Below are 24,401 nucleotides of genomic sequence, written 5' to 3'. Positions count from 1 at the left end.
TGATTTACCGCTTGACTGTTTCGTTTGTTCACTCTGAAAGACTAGGTCACAACTGAATTTCCTGTTCAGGTGAAGGTGAAAAGGACATTACCTCAGTTTTGATGATGACTTGTTAGTCCTTCTCGCCCCCTCCCCCTCAGGGTGGGTTTGAGAATGTCGTCATACACATGGGACAGCTTGTGTGCTCCTTCATCTCTGTTTATGGCGTGTTTCTTTCTTCATATTTTGGCACATTGTTGTTTTCTAACATATGATCTGTGATGGCGGATTTGTGTAAAACTCCTGTCGAGAGGTAAATCAAATATCTGGATCTATCATAAAGGAAAACTTTTTGACTATACATAAGCGGTTGTTCTTACACAATACAGGTTTACTGGCGCCCCAAATTCTTCTAACCAAACTACATGATATACAGACAAAAGATATACATTCACAGCTTTCACATACAAACACACTATGCGGGTTTACATTTGTTTACTTGGGAAATTTGTTGGTTTTGTTTCTTTTCTTTTTGCGTATCAGCTGATATTCCCATTATTTCGAAATCGGAGGAAACTTGCCCAAAATAATGGTACATAACACATTTCTTCATACCAAATAACACCATTGTTAGGATACGCATATCTGTAGTCAGACGCTGTCTTGAAGAAAAATAGACAGATATAAAAAACGTAGCGGAGGTTCGATTTGTCACTTTAACAAAGATTGCTCAGGTTAGTCTAGGAAAGATTTCAATTTGAGTTATATTTAATTTTTTTTCTCTTTATTAATTACTTGGTAAAAGTCTGAGTACTTAATACAATAACAGACATAGGGGAGATCGGGGCTAGTTGGACCCCGGGGTAAGTTGGCCCCCATCAATTTATGAAAAAGTAACTACGGGTGAAAAAAATTGATCATTTAGAAAAGTGACCGTAGCTTACAATGCTAAGGAAGTGTCGGACGTTAAAAAGTTTTACTTAGGCGGTGAGGCCAAATAAACAATTTTTGCACCTAAAAGTAATTTTGTTTGAGAGATTAAAAAATCTATTTTCATAGGCTTTCGATCGAATGAAGTATACGTATTGGGCATCAGACTAAAGCTAATTGTTTCAAAATTTACTAAAATGTATAAAAGTAGTCCATTCTTGCACCATAAACGACTGCCATCCTCAAATCTGAAAAATTGTGCACCTGGGGCTAGTTGGCCGTGGCGGTGCAAGTTGCCCCCCTGACATCAGTTGCGTTTTTTGTCAAATTGTGAGCCATCTGGCATTATATTTGAAAAATAATGACGTTACATATGTAGCTTAGTTCATGGGGCTTACTTTGAAACCAGTTTTGTTATTCTAACTCATTACTAGTTGGCTCTACAAGGCCAAAAGTGTCTGACTGGGCCAAACAGCCCAGTTTCCCCTATATTTTTAATTTAAATCGTGTTATAGTGGATAACTCAAAATGATGCGAGTCAAAAGTTATCACATTAAAATTGATAAGTTATTGGAAAGTACATTGTATGATAAAATTTAAATTGTGTTATTCGTCAAGCATAACGATATCCGTGCTCATAATTAGTTGTATATAACTGTGGCTATTAATTGTGGAAACCATACTTTTTCCTGTTACTGTTCCTTTCAAGTGTACCAGATTGTAATACAGATATTTTCAATGCACAATAAAATTCGGCTAACGCAACTCATTTAAAAATAATGGACCTCCTTAATGTGACATTGGATGAACTCGAGTTGGATTTTTGCCTGGACTGGTTTCACATTCTTGATGAAAACTGCGATGAAGAAATGTCTGTACAGGAGTATTCCAAATTTCTAGCGATATTCCGTAACACATCGCCGCCGGAAGAACTCTTCAATGCTGCTGACCTAAACAAAGATGCCATTATTAGTATGGAAGAGTTTTTGCATGGTTGTGAATCATTTTATTACGACATGGAAGACAATAACTCCGTCTCATTTTATGGTTCTCTCGAGGCTTAGATAATTGCAAAATTCAAAGTGGCTTCTTATTACCACACGAATATAACGGTATAGCTTTATTCAGAATGTTCAAGAATAGAAAAGAATTTTTTTTTATTTCCAGTTCGAAACAGTGAAGAATAAATGAATCCTTATAAAGTAAATATAAAACGTTGGTTAAATATGTGAGTGACTTCTGCAGAACACGGCAACTGGCATATGGTGTGTGTGTGTCGGGGGGGGGGGGGGGGGGGGGGGGGGGGGGGGGGGGGGGGGGGAGGGGGGGGCAAAGACGTTCATAGTGCAGTGGCGGATTTAGAGGGGGGTCAGGGGGGTCCTGAACCCCTTTGATTTCTGGTACCCTCTTGAAATTACCTATTCTCCTGGACCTACTCATGATCAAACTTCATGGTACACAGAGAAATAAGGGACCTTTGAGTTTTGTAAACACGATAACACTTTACAATCAAACGCTTACTCTTAGCAAAATATCATGCCTGTCGCAAACTTCTCGCAAATTTTATGTATTCGAAGTGTATTCTGTCTTAGGCTTCGGACTTCCAGTTACTTTTTTCCAGTTCTCGTCTAACTCAAATCTCCAGTTCTTACGAGATTTTCATTGTTTTCTGCCTTCGTATCTTGGTGACCATTCTGTCAGCCTAATTGCAAATTTGTCATCCTTGATCCTACTAACATGTTTGTCAAGGAATACAGTTACTGAATCTATTGCCAGTGCCATATTATTTTAATTGATGACATTGAATCTACATCCAAAGTCACATAAAATCTACAATACAAAAAGATTAATTGGATTCCTATTAAAGCCATTTAGTTGCATAATCTAAGGCTAAGAACATCTTTTATTTACTACCCATGTGCGTGAAGTTACTATATAACCCAGAGGGAATTATATAATATTGTTTTTGCGCATTGTAAGCAGTATAACTAAATACAGACATAAACATACCCGTATGTTCTGTATACACTTTTACAATTGTTCTCACACAACGAAAAATTACTGAAGCCCCCATACATTCAGACTTTCGCTAGGTGCATGGTGCTAGCCGCTATGCCACATTGCAGTAAGTAACAACATCTACTCACATCATTCTGATGAAGGCTTACATTAAGGTTGGCCGCAAGCTAAGGTATGTAAACATTTCAACTTGTGTTTTATAATTATCATATTTGATCTAACTACCAAGCTTATAAACTGTTTTGTTTACAAATACATCATTTAGCATATATTTTGTACTGAGTTAAATGAAAAGAACCCTGAGAATAATATGTTTCATCGACTTTTTGCATTCTTATACCATAGCGATATCATTTTTGACAGACTTTCATGATATACATCTTTGTAAAATACTTGTATTTATCTCAGAAATGTTTCAATTTCATCCACCCTTTTTTCAGACAAATAACTATGTGTCTGTTCGATCTTGTACTAGCAATGATTGTTCTGTTCGTCGTCTCTAACGGTGTCGAATTTGCTCATTCAAAGGTGAGATTTCATTTAACCAAAAGGTTTTCAAATTTTAATTAATTTTGATTAAAATGTAGGCCATGTGTTGTGCACACTTTCCTAACTTATATGGGGATGTCATCCACAGATGCAGTCTTGTCAACTTTTTTCGAAATATTTAGCTAATAAAAAAGTACAAGTTACAGTTAAGCCTCATTGTTTGTTTAATTCACGTCTATTACACTTAATACACAGATACTTCAAGACAACCAAGTATCTGATCTTTGGGTTTGGAAACAGACCATGGGGTTTAGAATGTTAGATATCAACGGGGATGGCTTGGTCTACAAGGAGGAATACGTGGATAAGGTGACGGAGAGAGCTCATCGGGTTCTCCCCTCTTGGAGGGCCAAGGCTGTACATGAAATAATGAGCGAAGCATGGCAAAAATGGTTGGGCGCAGATATATCCAACGTGGAACAGTCAATTGACCTGGGCAGGTGGCTTGAGTTATTTGGAACGGATATCCGCAATGTGACACTGGATGGCCTTGAGTTGGATTGGTGTTTAGACTGGTTCCACATCTTTGACTTGGACTGCGACGAGGGACTGTCTGCTGGGGAGTACTCCAAATTCCTAGAGATGTCAAGAAACGCCCTGCCGACGGAGGAACTTTTCACTGCCGTTGACCGCAACCAAAATGGCATTATTAGTATGGAGGAGTTCGTATATGGTTGTGAACATTTTTATTTTGACATGGAAGATAACAGGACAGCCCTTTTCTATGGCTCTCTCTAATTAAATAGATAAAGAAATCAATGTCTTCATTACCACAGACATTTACCGTTATTCAGAACTGTCTGGACTGCAATGAATAGAAAAGGATTTGAAATGAAAACCAAAATGATAATTTTTGTGAACACTGCAGTTCTGGGTATATTTATTCAAAGACCAATTCTGATTTAACATTCATTTTTTAGATTTATTACAAGGGAAAAGTAAATTTTGTTTTAATCATACTGATATCTTAATTTATTTTGAAATGTTAAAATCAAAGATCGGCATTTGTAACACAGGATTAAGGGAAGTTCATTGCGAATTTTTAGCAACATTTTTTTTCGACCTTCAGTATAAGCCATGTTCCTTTAAATGGTGTAACATACATACCAGACAGCACTGGCATTACAGTTATTTGTGTTAAAATAATATTTTTCAATTTATAGCCCTTGTTTAAGATTGTTAAACATGCAAAAGAGTCATTTGGGTATAAATTAGCAGGGCTTGGATTTATGAAATCAGATACATAAACAAAGTAAATATGGGTTGAGAACAAATTTAACCAATACACTAAAGCACAGAAAAAAATTTTAATTTGCCTTGCAATTTATTGTAAGAAATATCTATAAGTTTTTTTTTACAAAACAAAAACACATTTTCAGACCTACACCACATCGAGGTAATGCCACATACAGTTTAAGTGTAAAACATATCTGATGAAGGAGATCAAAATTAACTGAAATAGACAATATCTTTGAACAATTTAGACAGCAAGGCTGTCAACCTGACAGTCATATACATGATGAAACTGAGAAAAGCAGTGACATTAAAAAATTCTATTGAGATTTGAAATAAAAAATCATCTTTATGTAAAAAAGAGTAATAATAATAATAAACCATCCAACACCAAGAATCCCAAGGTCCAATTACTGTTGTTCCTTCATACAAAATATGCACTGCAATCATTGTTGCATAAAAATTCAAGTAAAAAAAAATTAATTAAAATCCCAACCACTTTCTTTTAAGTTAGTCACGGCTATTTGCTTGAGATAAAAGCACACCACTTCAATACTTGAATTATATCAAAATAAGTACGTCTTCAAAATTGTTTATCACATTCTCCACTCCCCACTGTTTAAGTAAAGATTCAGAAGTTAAATGTAAAATGCTATGCGCATGACTTGTTTACCTATAGCTGCCTTATATAAAGAAGAATATAGTAAAATTTTCTGATTTCTAAAGTTAGTCACAGATTTCAGATAAAAGATGAGTCTTCTACACTGATGACATGACTTTACTGACAGTCTTTATGTTGAATGCAGAATGTACTTTGTGCGTTTTCTTCTCAACAACATTTTAAAACATACAAATAAAACAATCTTGTGTCCAATATGAGAGATGATGTATCAACAATGGCATGAATTACAACATGGCAAGTCTAGGCAACTATGGCGGTGGTAAATCATCTTCTGTGACCACAAATGAATTCCAACTGCTCGCATTTTCAAACCCATTCCTGTCATGATGATAGTCTGCCATAGCTTCTTTGATTTCTTCATCTGTTGTCATCACAAATGGTCCTGTGGCAGAAAAAAAATGTCAAAAATCAAGTAATATTTTTTCCTTTGAAATATCCATAGCTGAACAAATGTTTGTCATTGACTCCAAATTGCTCTGGTTTTCACAGATGAGAATAAAATCCATATGAAATTGCAAATTTAAAAGTCAAATATCAAACAATACATTTCCAACATTAAACAAGGTGTGCAGGACATTATATTTAGTAAAACAGCCAAACCCGCATCTGCAGATACTTATACCAAGAAGAAAGAATAATTTCAGTCATTTTTCTTCAATCAACATCTAAATTGAATACTGATATTGTTTACCTACATTGCCTTCTCTACAGTCCCACTACTTAAACTTTTTGTTATTCTTAAAATATAACACAGCTGATGAAAAGCATTCTATGACTAACCAAGCAGGAAGTGTTTTTTAAAAAGTTTTTTTTCATGTTTCATATTATATTAAATTTTTCTGCAAATCCCAATTGAGTCCACATTAATGGTGAATACGAAGTACAACCTGTCATCTGTTGGCAGTACTTTCAACGACTACCTTACTTTTACTAGTCTAACATACATGCATCTCAGGGGTGGATCCAGAGATATATTCTGACAGTCTTCCAAATTATCTTTGTTAATCTATCCTGTATTAACCGTCTTCCGACAGAAAACATTAGATACCCTTCAACATAAAATTGAAAACCTGATCGTCTTCTGGAAAACCCAGAAGATGGCCTCAATCAGCTCCTGTTTCAAAGTGTAGAAAAAAAAAATAAAAAGACCTTCCCTTACCTGTTCTCTAAGTATTACCACTAGCCCATTTTTTAGCATTCTCAAAACCATTCCTCCCCAGCTGGAAGTCCTGCATAGTTTGGGAAATTTCTTCTCGTGTGTTCATTACAAAGGGACCTGACCAATACAGAATTAAAGATCTAATATGTGGTTTTGCTTTTTTTTCTTGAGTGAATTTAAATGAGAAAGAGAGGCTACTCTGTCATAAAAACCAAGCCGAAAACAAGCAAAGTAGTAAAGTAAAGGCTGCTGAAAGGCCTCAATTTTTTTTTAAATTTCAAAATAATCACATCTGTAAGGATTAAGTATCTAATTTTTTCTGCTAAGAAATTATGATGCCCTGTTTTAAAATGAGATTTCTACCGTCCTCAACAGATTGTTTTATCAAGAAAAGATTTCCATCTTAACAATTATTAAAATCCAATTTCTCATTACAGGTGTTGCCAAAAAGAAATTTCCCACCACCAAGCACTACCAGATACACTGACATCAAACATTACTGTATATGACCCAATGTTACTTACCATATTGTACCACAGGTTCTTTTATTGGCATCCCTCCAATGAGCACAAAGTGACAGGATTCTTTGCCCTAAAATAACAAAAAATATATGCAACTAGAATCATACAGAGTCCCTTGAAATTCACAGATTAATCTTAATGTTCTTGCACCTTCTGACAATATCTGCATCATAAGCAATACCACAAAAGAGAATGCCTTTAAATTACATCATCATATTCGTTATCAGTTTGATGATCTCTCTCTCTCTCTCTCTCTCTCTCTCTCTCTCACACACACATACCCTCACACTCTATCTCTACCTCCAAACAACATATAGCCATTGTTTAAAATGGCTAATACTTAGACCCCATTCCCATACCTACTTGATCTAGCAGGATTGACCCATCTCCAAGGAGATTCTCGCTAAAGTGCAGTCAGCTTAAGCAGCTTAGATCTCTGGCACACCTACTGAAGCTACCAAATGATATTTAATTACCCCCTAACAGCTTCAGGATGCATGCCAGACATCTAAGCCCCTTAGGCAGAATGCAGTTTAGCGAGAAACCCCTCAGAGATGGGTTGGTCTTGCTAGATCAATCTAGGTATGGGAACAGGGTCATAAATACAACTGGGACAGTGCTTCCCACACCCTGCTCACCTTATTCTCCACCTCCAGTGTCTCCCCATCCCCCAGCACCAGGGTGTGGTGAGGTTTTCCATGAGTTCCACCTTAAATTACAGATGTAATCGATCATTAATACACTGTCACTTTGAACATTTTGTCATACTTCAAAATGGGCCTCTTCATAATTTTTGAAAAGTTTGACACCTCATGTGAGTGTGTAAGATTCATGCATTTAAAAACATTAATTAATTTCTAAGTGACGAAATTTTCAAGTTTTCACTGTTACTTGTCCAGAAGGTCATATGATATCGTCCAGACCCCTTACCAAAGTATGCCTCCCCTGAGAGAGTGTAGACAAATGCAGTCCATCCCCGGGGTACGGCCTGAGACAGCCTGGACCCAGGGGCCATTGTGAAGTCTATGTATAGAGTAGGTGTTCTGGTGTACACAGGAGACTGGAACATATTTATATAGAGAGAGACTGCACTAACAGCAAGTATTATTCTGAGAATCAAAATTTAAGTATATAAATACCAGCTAGCTTATAAACCACTTAGTATTACAATGTACTAATGGCTTTCCCGTAACTCACACATACATGCAAGCACACATGTCACACACATATACACAAACACTTGAACACACATGCATGCACAAATACAGGTGCACATGCACATACACAAACACTCTCACATAAACATGCATGCATAATATAATAACTTATCTATTTCTCAAAGATCTAAATATATGATGACTTGATATGAATCACACATATACAGTGTACTGAGTACTTGGACCCTTACCTTTATACCCAAAGCCTCTCCAGCAATAACCTTAGCTGTGACTCCATCCTTCTCTCCTTTTGGGATGTCCTTGTCCAAAAGTTCCTGATAAGCTGGTTTGATCATTTTGTCTTTCTTGCTCAAGTTCACCCACAGCTGTAGACCATGACCTTCTTTATCTCCATGCGGCATCTCACAGTGCACTATGCCCCTTCCTGCTGTCATCCACTGAAATCACAGGAAGGAGTGAGGATTGAGTCGTCCACTTCCATATTTAATATAGGGATCGTTTCACTTAAAAAGTGACTCTGAGTCCTGTCAGTGACATTCACATTTTGCATATAATATTTGCATAATTCTGGCTTGTCCTAGTATTTTTGCCATTTTATACTTTATAGTGCCCTCCCCGAGTGGATCGATCTAACTCCCTGAGGATTCAGGCTAAATTGATATCAGCTCAAGAGGTTTAAATGTCTGTCACGCCTACCAAATCAGCTAAGAGGTAAAGATAATTACTAGGCATGACAGACACTTAAGCTGGCCAAGTTGACAGCAATTTAGTGAGACTCCCCAGGGAGATTGATCGATCCAAATATCTATAGGAATGGTCCCTAAGAAGTGGTATAAATCAGTTAAATCTAACCAAATATTACACAAAATGTGTGCATCACTTATGTGACTCAGGTTTCTTTTTTTTTTGGGGGGGGGGGGGGGGGGGGGGGGGAAATGGCCATACATGTACCAGACACCAAGCTGGGAAATATAGTCACAATAAAAAAATGAGCCAAAAGGAAATTTTTTTTACCTTTAAAATGAATATAAAATCAAAATTTTAATATTAAAATATTCAATCTTATTTAAGAATCATAAGTTCACTTTCACCAAAATACTATCATTATTTAATAATCATAAAATAAAAATACTGAAGCACCAAATTTCAGTCAGCCTCAGCATTTATGATTATGTGAACAAGACTTAGGCTGTGTTCACATGAAAAATCTATTTTCTAAAAATCTAAAAATCTATTTGCGGTATGTTGTGATCATGGTCTGTGCCCTGAAAACCGCGGCGTAATTACTGCCTGCGCCGAGAATTAATTACAGCTTTGGAAGTAACAGGCTCACGCTGCCCGTAATTACGCCGTGGGGTATTCAGGGCACAGACCATGATCACAACATACCGCAAATAGATTTTTAGATTTTTAGAAAATATATTTTTCATGTGAACGGTCCCTAAATGGTAACAATACCATTACCTGTAAATCCCCTGCATTGATTATGCCTTTATGTCCACAGAAATCTTCATGTCGAAATGCCCCATTTAACATGTAAGTCACCTGGAAAAAAACAATACCATCAGCTAGTGCTTCCTATTATGATCACATAATAGAAAAATTAAAGCCACTGAGGCCTACAACTACAAAAACTGCTGGGAAGTTTTTTTTTTTTTTTTTTTTTTGTGTTCTCAACAATTGAGTTTGAAATGGACCAGGTATGAAAGCTTTTTACATTTTTAATGTGTATAACCACTATGATAAATTTCTTTTGTTTTTTCTATATCAATCTTCATCTTATTATAAACTTTAGTTGAAGATACATTTTACTCCATTACAATCATGGCCTGTTATCTGAATGAATCTACTAGTGACAATAATTACACAATAAAACAAAAGAAACCAACCATCAAAAATATGCAGAAAAATGTGTCAATATATTGATTTCTCTATCTTGCATTTTACTCCAATTGCTTGCTCATAAAAACTCACAGTTTCAAAGCCTCTGTGAGGGTGGTCTGGGAATCCTGCTGGCGCGGTCACTCTAAACTCATCCAGCAGCAAAAATGGATCCAAATTCTTCAGCTAAGAAAAAAAAAGTAACAAAAATTTTCACAACTGCATGGGAGGATCATATGTCATCTTAGAGTATAATTATAAAGATATAATATGTAAACTGAAGTCTGAAATATTGACTATTCATCTAACATTTTTTCCAGACCTTTAGTATTAATATATAAATAGAGAGACCTGCATGGGCCATCTGAGTACTATACAGATTGATCTGCATATCTGTTAATGAACATTTTAAAAACTTGACATACAAATATGCTTTACTGGCTATGCAGACATACATGTATGTGCATGCAAATTTAAAAATGAAGAAGTTCAGAATCTTCAAGTCTGAATCCCAGGCTACTAGTAGGGCTATAATGTTGGCAATTGTACATATATATCTTTTCCATTTTAATTCTCACCTCAGCTCTTCCCACACTCCGCCTCACTCTAGCCCCCATGCCTTCATCCTGTTCAACACTCAAAACTGTCTGTACCACCTTGCGACTCATGCTGCCCACTGTGGTATTATCGGAGGTGACAAAGTTGACAAAGGCTGCCCGTGGCAGATCAAATGGACTGGGTATCCGCAGCTGGCTATAAACAGTCTGGGAGATGATGACAGGCAATAGACATTTCTAAAAAAATAATAACAATAATAATAATGGAAAACTTTAATTTTCGAGCTTATATAATTACTACAATATAGTAACTATGTTAACTTACTTAACAATTTGTTAATATTAATGTGCACATAATTTTGTAGTTGATTATAATACGCAATTATTTGTTCAATGTTTTCGGTGACTTTGATCAACGTCTCTTTTCTGCCATGGCTAGCTCATTGTGAACACAACTGAAGTGAAAGACACCAAGGGCATTCCTTTTCACCGTATCAAGTACATCAGCAATGTTCGATATGTTGTGGTAGACACATATTGTCACTGTCAGTAATGTGTGTAAAGCCCCTCAGGCAGGCGGACTGGGAGGGCCCCGAGTTTCTGAGGACACTGGAAAATCACCTCTCTACAATCACTTTGCCTCTGCCTCTGGCTCTGCCGTTTCATCTACAATGTAGGTACCGTACGCTAATACTGTAACTAGAGCTAGAGGCAAGTTTCCACAGTGCCATTTAACTATTTAAAATAAAAAAACACATCCCAAATACATCACTACTCACCAAGCAAGATTTTGCACTTAGTGTTAACATAAACCACGTCTAAACTTTTTTGCAAGTCATCTGTTTTTATAATAACAATCAATCCATCAGGAATTGGGTCAGGTCAGGTCGTATAGTAGTATCGCTGCGAAGTAATTGCCCTTTTCTCAACCATCAACTGTGTTCTGAACCAAGTGACAGGCGAAAACACTGAACAGTTAATTGATTGATTACGTTTCATTTGAATGCTTTAAGGGTCAAAGTCAGAGACCATTTCTTCCCACCACACCGAACAAATTTTATTTAATTGTTTTAAAATGCCAATTAATCAAGGATCTAATATGATTTGGATCGTACATACCGACTTATTGTTGGATAAAGTAACGGACTCTCAACCCGTTATGCTATACAAGTTTGCCGTAAGTTAAACCATAGAAGCAAATTCCTTTACGTGCCAGCTTTAGGTCTCGGACACGTACACATGCAATTTTAAGGGAGATTTTACTCCTGAAACAAACCTCTCTTTCATCATAAAAATAATACTTGGGTTTTAGTTTCCTTTCAACAGAGGATGATAGTCAGTCTAAAAACTTTATTCAGCTCATTTAAATATAGTTAATTTTACTAGCAATGTTTGATGCCTACATTCGTCCCTTTTCTGTTGAGAACCATTGGAAAACGACAAACAAAAGGATAGTAGCTTACTCATTTTTGTATTTTATTCAGAAAAAAAGTCCTGAGCACAACAGGACAAATTGTGATTTTTTTACCAAGGATGGAAATGATGTTAAAATTTCAATAATCAGAAGGCAGGTTTCCAGTTTCCACAAGTAAGAAGACACACATGTACGGTTTTTTGTTGCTCCAAGGCAGTCTCGAGTGTCATGTACTGTCATAGTATCTTGCCTCCCTCTAAAGTTCATATTCATAAACAGGCCGGGGGCAGAAATAGAGTGCAGAGCTGTGGGGATGTCGCCAGAGACCATATCATCTCAGCACAATGGCTCTTGTTCAATACAGGGGTGAGCGACTCTTAAACGTGGATGTCTTCTGTCAGTGAAATATAAGGCAACACTGTACAGTCATTCATACCAAGCTTTCATGCTGCAAAATCTCATTCTGGCTTCTTCCTTCTTTTAACTCGATTGTCAAATCTCAAATCAAAACGTGCTTTTTAACGTTCTATGACCTCAAAAAACAAGAACAGAGCCAGTTGTCTTCAAACGAACAAAATAAATCACACCACTAGCAATGCTGCAAACAGCCTATGAGGATCCAAGCTACACAGACTGCCTAAATATTCAAGACCAATAACAAATGTTTGTTGATCAATAATAAATGACATGTTGTCAATGTATAATATTGACAAGGTAACACTATGATGATCACAGGTACTGGATTTGGTAGTGAGAATTGATAACACTTAAGACAGGATCACAAGAACCGGTCTTTCACTCTTAAAAAATGAATAAAAAACAAAACAACTTATAACATAAAGCATAAAAGCACAGATGATGGTCTGGTTTATGACAGAACCTCGGATTGCAGAGTTTTTTATGACCCAAAACACGTGGGAGAGAAATGGTTTGCAACGTGCACAAAGTTTAACACGTTTGGGGCATGGCCATGCCATATGCTGTGACACTGAAGTTGATGAAAACGACTGGCACATGACAGATAGGGCAAAGGTCAATCTTGGCTGTCCAAACAGCTTAGCAACTTCCATACAAGTCCACTGCAGTCTCTTGAATCCAAGCCTCATCTTGTCGCCACAAAAACAGGTTCCATCAAACTGAAACGGCACTGCCACTTGACCAGACAATGTTCGTTTGAGGGGGGGAAAAAAGGACAAACAGACTTGGGATCCAAATTTGCTGCAACTTCCGTGAGCTGGTGAAGAAGGCATGAGCACCCGCACACACCTCCGCAATCGCAATCTCTCTCTGCTTTCCCACCGTACAGGTTCTACCAACACGCCATTGCCCCACACACAAATGCTAGGACTCTATGGGGTGGTCATGATTGCATTCTGTGCTTTGACCTATGTGCTCGTGAACATGGTTCCTCCCTCCTTGTCCCATGAAAGCCGTTGCATATTTAAAGCGTTCGTGGCATTTCCCTTCGTATTCCAGAGCCTCTGCCTCGCACTGTCCTAGATCTCCACGGCGCAGGCTTTCTAGCACCTCTGTACAGTTCTAAAAAGAGTTAAAGAAAGTGAGTAGCCTTCATCTAAGAAAAAAATGCAATCTCTAGTTTACACAAGTATGAGACTAGCATTAAGGGAAAAAGTCAGAAAATATGGTGTGGGGTCCAGGGGACAGCATTGGCCAGTGTTATTTTTGGCTCCCAAAAGTAGTTGGAAAAATCTCATCCCTGTTAATAACTGTAACAGTGATCAATTTTTATCAATCCTGACTAAAAAAACTGTCTCGTTTATGTCAGTCTGCCATGAAAATATTGCTTCAACTTTAATTCAATGAAACCAAATTTGTTAGAGGCAGGTATACAATTTTCTTTTTATTTACAAAATCTTGTTATCAATATTTCTATATTTACCTGTATCGTGACTCCATTAAGATCCAGATTTGTGGCCAGCACCACAGCTTTGTCTTGTGACTTGGGCTCCAGTTTATACATTACTTTGGCAGCTGAAATGACAGCAGCATCAAAATAAATCTTAGGAATTAACTCTTTCAATACTTAAATGAGACATGTAAAAGCTTTCAGTTGTATATTCTATTGTGAAATATTTTGGGATGCATATTTTGAATCTTTATCTTAAACATGTTTAAGTACAGCCAGAAAACTGTTTGGAATGATTTTTAGTTTACTTTTTACTTTTAACTTTTTTTTTAACCTTCCAATCTGATAAGGGTGGCCTTTTGAAATGCTGAGTGCTTGAAGGAACCAGGTCTGTCTACCAATGTGTCAAAGTGCAGGTAAATACACATGGATGTGTTTAACGGAAGCCTGGTCACTTTACAGAAAAACCCTAGGAGAAGTCACTCTAAAAACTGGCTGAAAAGCACCATGATAATTACCTGTCAGGACATGTGGTAGAGAGTCGCTGTTCTTTTCTAGGTACTCATTGTTCCAAGCTCTAGTGTCTTTGCCCTGATAGATCACCTCCATGCTCTGCTTCAGAACACTGCTGACAGGACTGGCCAAGTCGCCTTGACTTTTGACTGAAATTGGAGGGAAATATTAGAACTATGACATAAAGTTTAACTTTTATATGACTGATTAATATATCACCTATAACTTTCATTATGTAAACATAATTACACGATTACTTGGCATTTGTTTAAAATCTTTTTCAATGTCTTCTACTTAATTTTTAATGGACAGTATCAAAAACTAACAAATAATGTAATGGCTATTTACTCAAGAGTCTCACCTTTCTCTAAAAAGTCCATTAAACATTCATGGAACTGGGGATTATTCCTATCCACTGCACAACCACGTTTTATACATTGCAACATCAGGAGTAATTTACCTGGGTGATTAAGAAAATGGGAATGACTAGAATAAATTGCCACAAACTGCACATATAAACCCTCTTTTTCCCCACACTGATATTTTGTAGATAAATATGCACTGTAGGAGAAATTAAAATATATCAATTTTGCATTATTCAAAGAGTGGAAAAATAAATTTTCTGAGTACACCTGTTATATCAATAATTATTAATAATTTTTTTTTTAACATATCTGTTATGCCACACTATATATTTGTATAAATATAAATATAGCCTACCTTTCCTAGAATATATTTGGTAAGCTAGAACATGTGTTTCTATCCTATCTGAGCTTAACATCTGAAGAGGTTTTAAAAATCTAATTGCCTGCTCCAGTGGGTCTTCAGGCTGAAATGTTAAATATTGAATTTATACAATAAAATCAGGTCTGTACCGAGCAATTTCAACGTTTTACCACAAAACCAGAGTTCTTAGAACCAAGATCAAATTTTGCTTCACAGTGGACCTTTCCCTACCAAAAAGTGATTCTCTTGAACCAACAGACCTCCCCCCTCCCCCTTACAGGTCTATTAATTGACATTTTTCTAATTCATGTTATCATAACTGCTGCACTGTTAACACGAGTTTCAAATGAGTGTATCAGTGTAATATGGTCTTCCTCTCCTCCCAATGAGTACTTGTTTTGGGAAGTCTGAAGGATCTATTGGAGAACATCATTTACACTCACACAAAGGAATCTTTGGGATGGGAAGACCTCCACTACTCACATGCAGGGCTATCTCCATGCATGCTGGTGTGACAGTAATATAGAGATCCCACTGCACTCTGGGACATCAAAATTTCCCAGAGAATAAGAATGACCATCTGGTGATTAGATCTATTGGGTAAGGCCTGTACTGACTGCACTATCTGTAGAAATCTGCCATGCTCACCCTAGCTAATTTTTCGGGGATTAAATCCTCTTCTTTAGGCCCATCCTGGTCTGGGTCTTGTGCCTTGGCTTTCTGTGCCTCCCGTTTCTGCTGCTCCTCTTTTTGCCGCTGCTTCTCCAGTGCCGCCTTCTTCTGTGCTTTTCGCTGCTTGTTTCGTAACTTCTTCAGTTCGCTTGGTGTAAGGTTTTCTAAAGCCAGGACAAAGAGATGCAGTGTAAATAAAAATAAAAACATCAAAACACAAGAAGAAAGTTGTGATGACCAGTGTCTTTAGACTTGTAGGATATCAAATGGAGCCATTCACTGTCCCCTTTTCAGAAAAAGAATCTACTTTTGGAGCATATCAATGTAAGTGACAGCCACGCATTGGCCCCTCTCTGCTGCTACAATTCTTTGACATGCATTGTGTTAGAATTTTTTGTCACTACAAGGAGTGTATCAGGGAAACATGGTCTTCCTCTCCACCCAATGAGTACTTGTTTTGGGAAGTCTGAAGGATCTATTGGAGAACATCATTTACACTCCAGTGGTAAGACTGCAAAATTCATTTTCATTATCTAATCAACATCATGACTTTAATAAATTAATCATGTAAACCTGGCAAACAAAACAATGCAAAAAAAAACAAAAAAAAAAAAAAAAACACTAAATGTCAATATTATTAATACCTGTGTTTGCCTGTTCATCTTCTTCATTCTCCGTCACTGGGTGATCACAAAGATGAACATAGATCTAAAAGATGAAAACACTTTCTTCAGAAAATAGCTTAAGGTAATACTAAAATGCAATCTGCAGTCTTCTAATCAGGTCTAAGACACCTTTTACAGTGAAAGTAATTAAATACCTATCAGACAAATAACTATTTGGTTATAATAATATTTTTCTTTTCTGTACTGAAAACAAATGAGCAGTTACTTTCATAGAGCATTTTCCCTATTTAAAAGTCCATTTTTTTTATTGAAAAACTATTAACTATACCTCTATTGCAGTTTTTGCTGCATTAAAATAAAAACGGTGACTACGAAGCCTGTCCTCCAGACGTAGAAGCCCAACATACGCCCGCAATGTCATCTTGCGCATGCAGTACGTGTGGAAGTCGAACTGATCCTCTATAATTTCTGTAAAATGCTGAAAGCAAAATAAAATCATCAATATCAAACCAAATGCTAAAATACATTTCGAAACCATCACACTAATATGTGGTAGGCCTCATGAAGTATCATTTTAAACACAACCAGCAAATCTTAACTAAAAACATGGCTTTTGATGTAATACCGTTTCATCTTTATAAAATTTCTTCTTCAATCATCAAAAATCAAAGAACAATGAAAATGTTTTACTCGATATACCTTACAGAAAGTAACACATCTTTCAACTATTGTCTCCTAAAGCAACGTGCAGACAGTCTACCACAAGACTGAATGCTTACTGGACATTGCTAAAGGATAATACTGTTTGCCTCTTTTGACACTCGAGCACAAAATGAACATAGTGATCAAGCAACACAGAGGCAGAAAACTTATGCTTCAATATATAAATTTCTTTTTTCAGAAATTCCCACTGTTTTTATATTTCAGAGTCTTAACCATGTGGTTTTTCCAACATTACTTATTTAAAACCTTGACACTGAGAATCACCTTTAACTTACCCTATCTATCTCCCAACATTTCTTTAAGGCCTCTCCCCACTTCCCTAGCCTCCTGTATGCTGCAGCACACTCTGTTTGAAACCACATGCACTGCATTTCATTCAGGTTTTCCACAGCTGCCACTCCCTCCTGAAAATATAGGAGAGCATACAAAACTAGCATTTTCTAAATATCAAATGCCTTTTAACAACGTTTTTATTACACTGGCATTACAAAGTAAAACAAAAGTAGCCTCAAAATAACCAGACAATCAACCAAAAAAAAAAGCACCTCTTAATTTCATTTTAAATGTATTTTCATGCACTTACACTGTTAGAACTTTTCACACACCAACCTACTTATCCCAACCCCAAACTTGAGCAAATGATCACATCACCTTTGGGAAATATTTCTTAAACTTACAACACACTGATCCTATTGGGACTTTCACTTGAACATTGAGCTTTGATCATATTACCTTTGGGAAACATTTTCTTAAACACACTACCTACTTATCCTGATGGGAATTTCACTTACCCTAGTGAACTTGGAGCACATCTCCTCCCCCTCCTTGACCATGTTAGCCCTCAGCATGTACTTGGCACACTTGGAGTTGACAAACCTGTCGGCCGTATCCAGGGCCTGGGCCTCGTCCAGGTTCTCTACCGCACTGTGAATATCACCAGCATGCTGTAATGTAATAGAATATAACATAAATAAAGAAGATAACACCAAGTAATAGAACATAACAGAGGTAAAGGAAAGAATATAACACCAAATAACAGAATGAAACACAGATAAAGTAAAGAATATAACCAAGTAAAAGCATATAACAGAGGTATAGTAACATAGTACAACACCAAGTAATTTAATACTACCAAGGTGAAGTAACAGAACCTGGGGTGGCGCTAGCAATTTTTTTTCGTTTAGCCAAATTACTACTTTTTCATTGCTTTTTTGTACAAATGGTTTAAATTTGACTAAAATGAGTCAAATCAACCCTAATTTGTTAAGCCAATTTCAGTCAGTTTTAGCATTTGGCTAAATTGGCGAGTGTTAGCGCTACCCCAGAGAACACAAGTAATGTGATAAAATATAAGGGGCAAAATCACAGAACATTGAACAGGACTAAGATAATTGGCTTCTGTGAGGTTAGAGATTGACAATAAACCCAACTCACTACACAAGAGCTTTCCAATAACCTGTAGATATCACTGAGAATAACCTATATAAATGTGCCTTATCTGTTTTGTTGAATTTAAATGAGTATCTACCATTACACATTGCATTAACTGTCCCTACCTTGTATATTTTCCCTTTCAGTACATACAGCTCAACTAAAGTTGGTGTGCTCTCTATGGGTTTGTTGATGTAGGCCAGTGCCTTTTCGGTTTGGTTCAGGAAATCATAGTGTTGTGCCAGGAAGTAGTGGGTCCAAAGTAATACTGATGCCGATTCTTGCTCTGCATTGCCTACGTCTAAAAAACAAGATGATGGCAAAAATCAAATAATATGCAATGTGCACTTTGATTTTGTGTACATGTTGTATTTTGATTTAATAACATGTAGTTGACATTGGGAATTAAAGTAAATAGTGAAAAAGTAAAAAAATCCCATTCAAAGCAGTGATTTGCAAGTATAACTCATTCCTTTCTCTTAACAAAATCTATTGCTGCCATCTATCAAAACATCAACTTTTCTATCTACAACTTCTATAAACTCACTAAGAAACAAATCTTACCTTCTGGACTAAAATATTCAGTCTCTTGTAGAGATTGTTCATAGCCTAACACTAATTCTTCAATTATTTTGACCTGGAAGTCATACAACACAAAATAAAATCAAAAATAGAGACCTTTACATTCATTTAGTCTTTGGAAGCATTCTCTCACATACAATTAATCTATAATAATTTTCCCAAAAGTAAATACATAAATTGTTAGAATCCAACTGCTACATGCAAAATCAATAATTTTGGAATTAAAAAAACTTCAGTCAATTAATGAAAGCTGTTTCTACGTCCCACCTTTTCTGGATCTTTGTAAACAGGACGAAGGCTTGTGAACAGAGGGGGAACACCTTTATGTAGACCATTTCTTAGAAAAACATCAGCTCTCTTTCTAAATGCTTCTCCTGTAAAACACAAAAAATTACTATTCGACTTCTAACATTTTCTAAGGGGTAAAACTTCCAAGTGCTTTTGAGTAGTTTAATAATACTGGCATTTTGTCTCTTTCTGCACAAAGTGTACTTAAAAAAATATGTGCATGGAATAACAGCATATCTTGTCTCTTTTTGTCCCAAATGAGCACATCAAATATAACACTGGTGATGAGCTTATTTAAGCCCCAATTTAAATGAGCATCAGAAGGCTCGCCTGAATTTTTCCACAAGATATTGTAAATAACTGCAAACATACCAATTCCACAAATTCAGTTAAAATGTTAAAAAAAAAAAATAAATAAATAAATTTAAAAAAAAAAAAAAAAAAAAAGGTACTCTATTTACTATACAGCTACCTGTTAGGAATCCTAGAGGTAACTTCTTAGGAGCAGACGCACGCGGAAGCTTTGCCAGAACATCTTGGTACAATTTCAACCTTTCTTCTGGAGAAGCTGCAGGAAAAATATTATATGTATTAAAGAGAATTCAATTTGAGAAATTTCTTTAGTAATTTAAACTTAGTTATTTTAACACAGGCACCAGTCAACTTTTGAATAGCTTCAAAATATAAGGTAAAAAGACACCCACAAGTCAATGTTTTAATCATTGTTAGTCTATTTTGATCGTGGAAATGGAAATCTTGAACATTTCAGAAACTGGATGCAATTTTGATACAATTAGCACCAAAGTGAAAAGTAAATCAATGCTCACAACGAACATTTCTTACTTCGGTGTTCTGAAGAATCCAAGTTAAAAGCTTAAATATCAACAAAGCAAGGGATCTACATATCATGGATGGCATCATCTCACCCTCCCCTAAAATTTCCTTCTTTTTTTTCTGTACATATAAATACAAAAGAGCAAAATTTTTAAATCTCTTTTACACAGAGGTGGATACCCAACAAAAAGAGATGAAAACTCCCAATCTGAGATATGAAATTGACCTCCCACCTGGATTAGAAACTTCTTCATAACCACTGTAGTAGGCACAATTCTCTGGATTCCTGTCTATAAGCTCTCTGTAGATCTTGGCTGCTGCCTCCATTTTACCAGCTTTCATAAGTAAACTAGCTGTTAAAGAAAATGATTAATGATATCAATGTATTAGTCGAGTTTACAGATGCTCTGATAATAAGAAATTGGATAAAAGCTTACATCTCCATTTTGCAAAATCATAATTTTTCATCGTAACTAAAAAATCATCAAATATTTTTTCTTTTAAATTATGCTTTCCATACACAATATTAATGACAAAAATAATTTTCAAAAAAGGGAAAAAAGTAAGTAATGTAGGGTAAAGTCTGCTGGTATATCAAATTACATGGAATTTTTTTGTTTTGTTTTGGAAGGTATGTTAAAGTTAACGCACTGGTATTTTCACTATGTAGAAATATCAGCAGCTGACAGCTGTGCTGCACAGATGGTTAAACAATATGATCTGAAAATATGCTTTTACTTGAATAACAGGATGGTCACATGGGAAAAGGCTTGACATTGTCAGGCTGTCAACCACAGATTATGCAAATAGGAACAAATGCAGTTTTGAATGCAAAATCCATAATAGGTGATATAAAATATTCTAACCTGATATTGTAGTCATTCTTGCATTTTTTGCTTTTCTCTCTTCCCCTCCCCTCCCTCCCCCCCCCCCCCCCTTGTTACAAAAATTATTTTCCCCAAATCAATCACATATTCAAAAACAATTTGACAAAATTAATCTTAAAAATTTGACAATTTTATCCACAACAGTCGGATTACGGATTTTATTCCTCTCCTTCCATGAGCAAAACAAGGGGACTACACTTTTCTGTAGACATTGTTTGGGATGCCATTTCTTTACATGAATTGTTTCATTTTTCATTTCTTTCCCCCCCCCCCCCCTCCCTCCCCCCAGTCACAAAAATGTCTCCTCACCTTTGACCTCCTGTATGGACAACCTATCCACAATCTCAGCATCGTGTGTGTTCAAGTGATTACTGGCTTCTTCCTCCATTCCAGCCTCCCTCATCACCATGTTCTGGTACAGCAGAAGTTCACTGATCTCATAGTCAAACGGCTTCACCTGGGAAATATGGGATACAAGTAAAAGAATAGTTTGGGAATGGGAATCCAAATATATGCTTTGAAATGGTCCGAACTTAACAAATGCAACAGTTGGAAAGATCCACCATTTGCAAAAAGCCTGAAGATGATGATAGATATGCCAGCTTCCCTGTTGCACAGGTAAAAAAAAACTAATAAATCCTGTGTATTAAATTATTATGCAGTATGCTGGTGTCATTCAGTTGACATGGTTATATGAATAACAACAATGCTTATTCAAAAAAGCAGCTGTTGTCAATCAATCTTCCATTTGTTTGGTTTTTGCTTAGATCTTTTTTCTCACAGTACAATTCTGCACAAACATTTAGTTACTTTTCATATCCACTTAAACATCATTTTGAAATGACTTTTTACAGCACATACATATCCAATCCAAATCATGCTTACCGTTTGTGTCTTCCTAAACTCTTCCAGGATCTTGAGCGCCATGTCAAAGTCTTTGAGCAAGTGATAAGACATGGCGTACCCTATCCACGACGCCCTCTGACCTGGACGTAGTACCAACAACTGGTACCTGGTATCCTAGAGGATGAAATCAAGACTAGAACAATTAAAATTTGCATCAATTTAAGACTTCACAAACTATACCATTAAGACCCAACTTCAGCTTCTGTCTCTATCATTAAGGATATATAGCACAAGATCTGAAGATAATTGTGACTCTATGCACCATTTTTTTTGGTAATCAGTATATTCAAATGTAACCCGCTATAACAAATGGGAAAATGAATTCAGAAGAACTGCGAATAACTCAATCATTCAATTGCCACTACCCACCCCACTTCCATTACTTAATCAATATTGCTTACTTTGTGAATAAAACCATATATCAAAATCAACAGCAAATTTCCATCTCACCCTATATCCCTCTAAATCTCTCATCTGGATCTGCAGCAAAGATAAATCCCTGAGAATCTGTATGTTGTCCTACAGAGCAAATTAAAGTAAAAATGTAGTCAGAGTGCACGCCATGAATGCACAGCAGCTTCAGCCTAGCCATTACATACGACTCAAAATAGAGATTAAATCCATTTGTTCTTTACATCTGTAATTCAGGAAAGCCTACATTATATACTTCCACACATCATTTCCTTTTTTTAAATTAACATTTCCTTTAATTCAAAACAATTTTTAAAAAGGTTTCATTCCTCTTTATTTCTTTGAATAACATTAACATGGTTGCTATAATTTAACAATATCACTATTATAAGTCCTAAGCCAAGCATACGAGCCAAAGTAAGAAATATTACCCACCTTGTCCCATTTCAGTGCATTCCTGTAGCACTTGATTGCCTCGTCATATTTGCGGTCAGAGCGTTGTAGTAGCCCGTAGACGTGCCAACACACGTGACTCATAAGATCATTACGTAGACCTTTTCTGACATAATCATATGCCTCCTCTTTTCTGCCCATACAATTCAGGGTCAGACCTTTCATGGCCAGAGTTTCTAAAATCAAAAATATGTTATCAACGATGATAGGAAAGCTTGATACTTTTTGAGAAGTTTGAGTGCAAAACGTTTTTAACCAAATTTGTGTACAGCCAGATTTCTGTAACTGTTCACAGGTTAGACTTTACCCTGTAATTAGATATACTGATGATAATTCATAATTTTCATTTTTTTATCCATACATGTCCTACCTCCATGATCTGCATATTTAGGATTGGTCAGGATCTGCTTGGCAAACTTCAGCCCATTTTTATACTGTTTTTGTTCATAACATTTCTGAAAAAAGTCAAAATGCATGTAACACAGGCACCAAGAATGCAATTTGTATCTTAACACTGTTTATAAGACAACATGGGTTATTTAAAATACTTAAAATTCCCATTGCACTACCGTTTGTTTTGTATAGTATCTGTTACAGGAGTTTTGTATGACGTCTGTGACAATGATGTTCAGTAAGTGCAAGACATAATGGCAATCAGCTACTGAAATTAGTTATCACACTGAATATCTATAGTGTGCCTATAAGAAAAAAACCAGGGGATCTTTAGCACTTGAAGTGCTAGGGTATCTTTTAAAGGGATAACTTTTATGTGAAATCCTCAATGTCATGGGACCATGGCTCGAGGAGGGACTTGCCTTCAAACAGCATGATACAGGAATGCACCCGTGCACTACAAACGATGTAAAGAGGTAACCTACCGGCACCGGAAAAAAGTCAAATAAAATCTGGCAAGAAACGCCCAACAAAAGTTGCACGCCTAAAGCTCGAATATACGTTTTTACGATGGATACTGCAGACTTAGACAAATTTATGACCAAGAGAGAGTCGATTTGTCAGCGCGTGGAATAAAGCGACCTTTAATAGCTGACAATTTAACAACTGAATCATAAAGGGCCTACCGCGGAAGAGACGCATCTCTGAAAGATTTTGGCGAAGACCGCCTATCACGTGCAACTTTAAGGATATTTTTCACAATGAAAAGTACGCTCACCAATATTCGTTTGAAAAGCGTATTTTCCTTCGGAGGCAGAGGTTGGTTTGTGGGCATCTTGAATATATAGCTCTACATCCGCTGACAGTCCAAGCCAGGTTCACTGAAGGTAACTTTGGAACCTCGTGGTACTTGGTCAATATGGCCGACCTGGAATGACAATCTCGTATTCACGAGATTTGCCAAAATGTGAGACTAATAAAGTAAAC

General features: G+C 36.4%; 3 protein-coding genes and 1 non-coding gene across 7 annotated transcripts; 1 reads left to right on the top strand and 3 right to left on the bottom strand.

The window, feature by feature from the left end:
• The first annotated feature begins 3,292 nt into the window (after positions 1-3,292).
• On the top strand, positions 3,293-5,586 carry LOC147762998 (clytin-like). The gene is made up of 2 exons (XM_087008028.1): positions 3,293-3,456; positions 3,673-5,586. The coding sequence occupies exons 1-2, from the start codon at positions 3,298-3,300 to the stop codon at positions 4,213-4,215; spliced, it is 702 nt and encodes a 233-aa protein (XP_086864154.1). The 5' UTR covers positions 3,293-3,297; the 3' UTR covers positions 4,216-5,586.
• On the bottom strand, positions 4,779-11,627 carry LOC106174308 (pirin). Of its 4 annotated transcripts, XM_087008025.1 has the most exons (10): positions 11,310-11,390; positions 10,710-10,925; positions 10,225-10,317; positions 9,715-9,795; positions 8,481-8,687; positions 8,003-8,132; positions 7,711-7,781; positions 7,076-7,142; positions 6,552-6,668; positions 4,779-5,774 (listed from the first exon to the last, which is right to left on the bottom strand). In XM_087008025.1, the coding sequence occupies exons 1-9, from the start codon at positions 11,352-11,354 to the stop codon at positions 6,559-6,561; spliced, it is 1,020 nt and encodes a 339-aa protein (XP_086864151.1). In that variant the 5' UTR covers positions 11,355-11,390; the 3' UTR covers positions 4,779-5,774; positions 6,552-6,558. The 4 variants fall into 4 exon arrangements, with proteins under 4 accessions (XP_086864151.1, XP_013411262.2, XP_086864150.1 ...); XM_013555808.2 differs by lacking the exons at positions 6,552-6,668; positions 11,310-11,390 and adding an exon at positions 11,468-11,627; XM_087008024.1 differs by lacking the exon at positions 6,552-6,668 and having other exon boundaries at positions 11,310-11,399.
• Positions 11,628-12,140: 513 nt separating this feature from the next.
• Positions 12,141-24,377, bottom strand: LOC106174302 (N-alpha-acetyltransferase 15, NatA auxiliary subunit). The gene is made up of 21 exons (XM_013555796.3): positions 24,193-24,377; positions 23,392-23,476; positions 23,004-23,197; positions 22,608-22,676; positions 22,137-22,271; positions 21,561-21,708; positions 20,598-20,717; positions 20,003-20,098; positions 19,510-19,616; positions 19,225-19,297; positions 18,786-18,961; positions 18,021-18,173; positions 17,505-17,633; positions 16,835-16,984; positions 16,525-16,588; positions 15,857-16,044; positions 15,203-15,311; positions 14,844-14,942; positions 14,488-14,631; positions 14,003-14,094; positions 12,141-13,641 (listed from the first exon to the last, which is right to left on the bottom strand). Exons 1-21 carry the CDS (start codon positions 24,247-24,249, stop codon positions 13,444-13,446), a joined length of 2,586 nt encoding a protein of 861 aa, XP_013411250.2. The 5' UTR covers positions 24,250-24,377; the 3' UTR covers positions 12,141-13,443.
• LOC112042400 (small nucleolar RNA SNORA13) lies at positions 17,233-17,369 on the bottom strand. The gene has a single exon (XR_002886510.1). It is a non-coding gene; the product is annotated as a small nucleolar RNA SNORA13 (small nucleolar RNA).
• Positions 24,378-24,401: the final 24 nt, after the last annotated feature.

Source organism: Lingula anatina, chromosome 3, assembly GCF_051362555.1.
Source record: "Lingula anatina isolate TDL-2025a chromosome 3, LinAna3.0, whole genome shotgun sequence".
NCBI classification, from domain to species: domain Eukaryota; kingdom Metazoa; phylum Brachiopoda; class Lingulata; order Lingulida; family Lingulidae; genus Lingula; species Lingula anatina.
Note: the sequence above shows the minus strand (reverse complement) of the source record. Positions and strands in the feature narration are given on the sequence as shown.

Coding starts and splice junctions, on each gene's coding strand:
- LOC147762998 (XM_087008028.1), top strand. CDS start 3,298: ATGATATACATCTTTGTAAAATACTTGTATTTATCTCAGAAATGTTTC. Junction 3,457..3,672: donor TCGAATTTGCTCATTCAAAG/GTGAGATTTCAT, acceptor CTTAATACACAG/ATACTTCAAGACAACCAAGT.
- LOC106174308 (XM_087008024.1), bottom strand. CDS start 11,354: ATGAAACGGCAGAGCCAGAGGCAGAGGCAAAGTGATTGTAGAGAG. Junction 8,688..9,714: donor TCAATGCAGGGGATTTACAG/GTAATGGTATTG, acceptor CTGTGATTTCAG/TGGATGACAGCAGGAAGGGG. Junction 8,133..8,480: donor GAGAGGCTTTGGGTATAAAG/GTAAGGGTCCAA, acceptor AATATGTTCCAG/TCTCCTGTGTACACCAGAAC.
- LOC106174302 (XM_013555796.3), bottom strand. CDS start 24,249: ATGCCCACAAACCAACCTCTGCCTCCGAAGGAAAATACGCTTTTCAAA. Junction 22,272..22,607: donor GAGATTTAGAGGGATATAGG/GTGAGATGGAAA, acceptor TTCATCCTCTAG/GATACCAGGTACCAGTTGTT. Junction 15,312..15,856: donor TCCCCGAAAAATTAGCTAGG/GTGAGCATGGCA, acceptor TTAACATTTCAG/CCTGAAGACCCACTGGAGCA.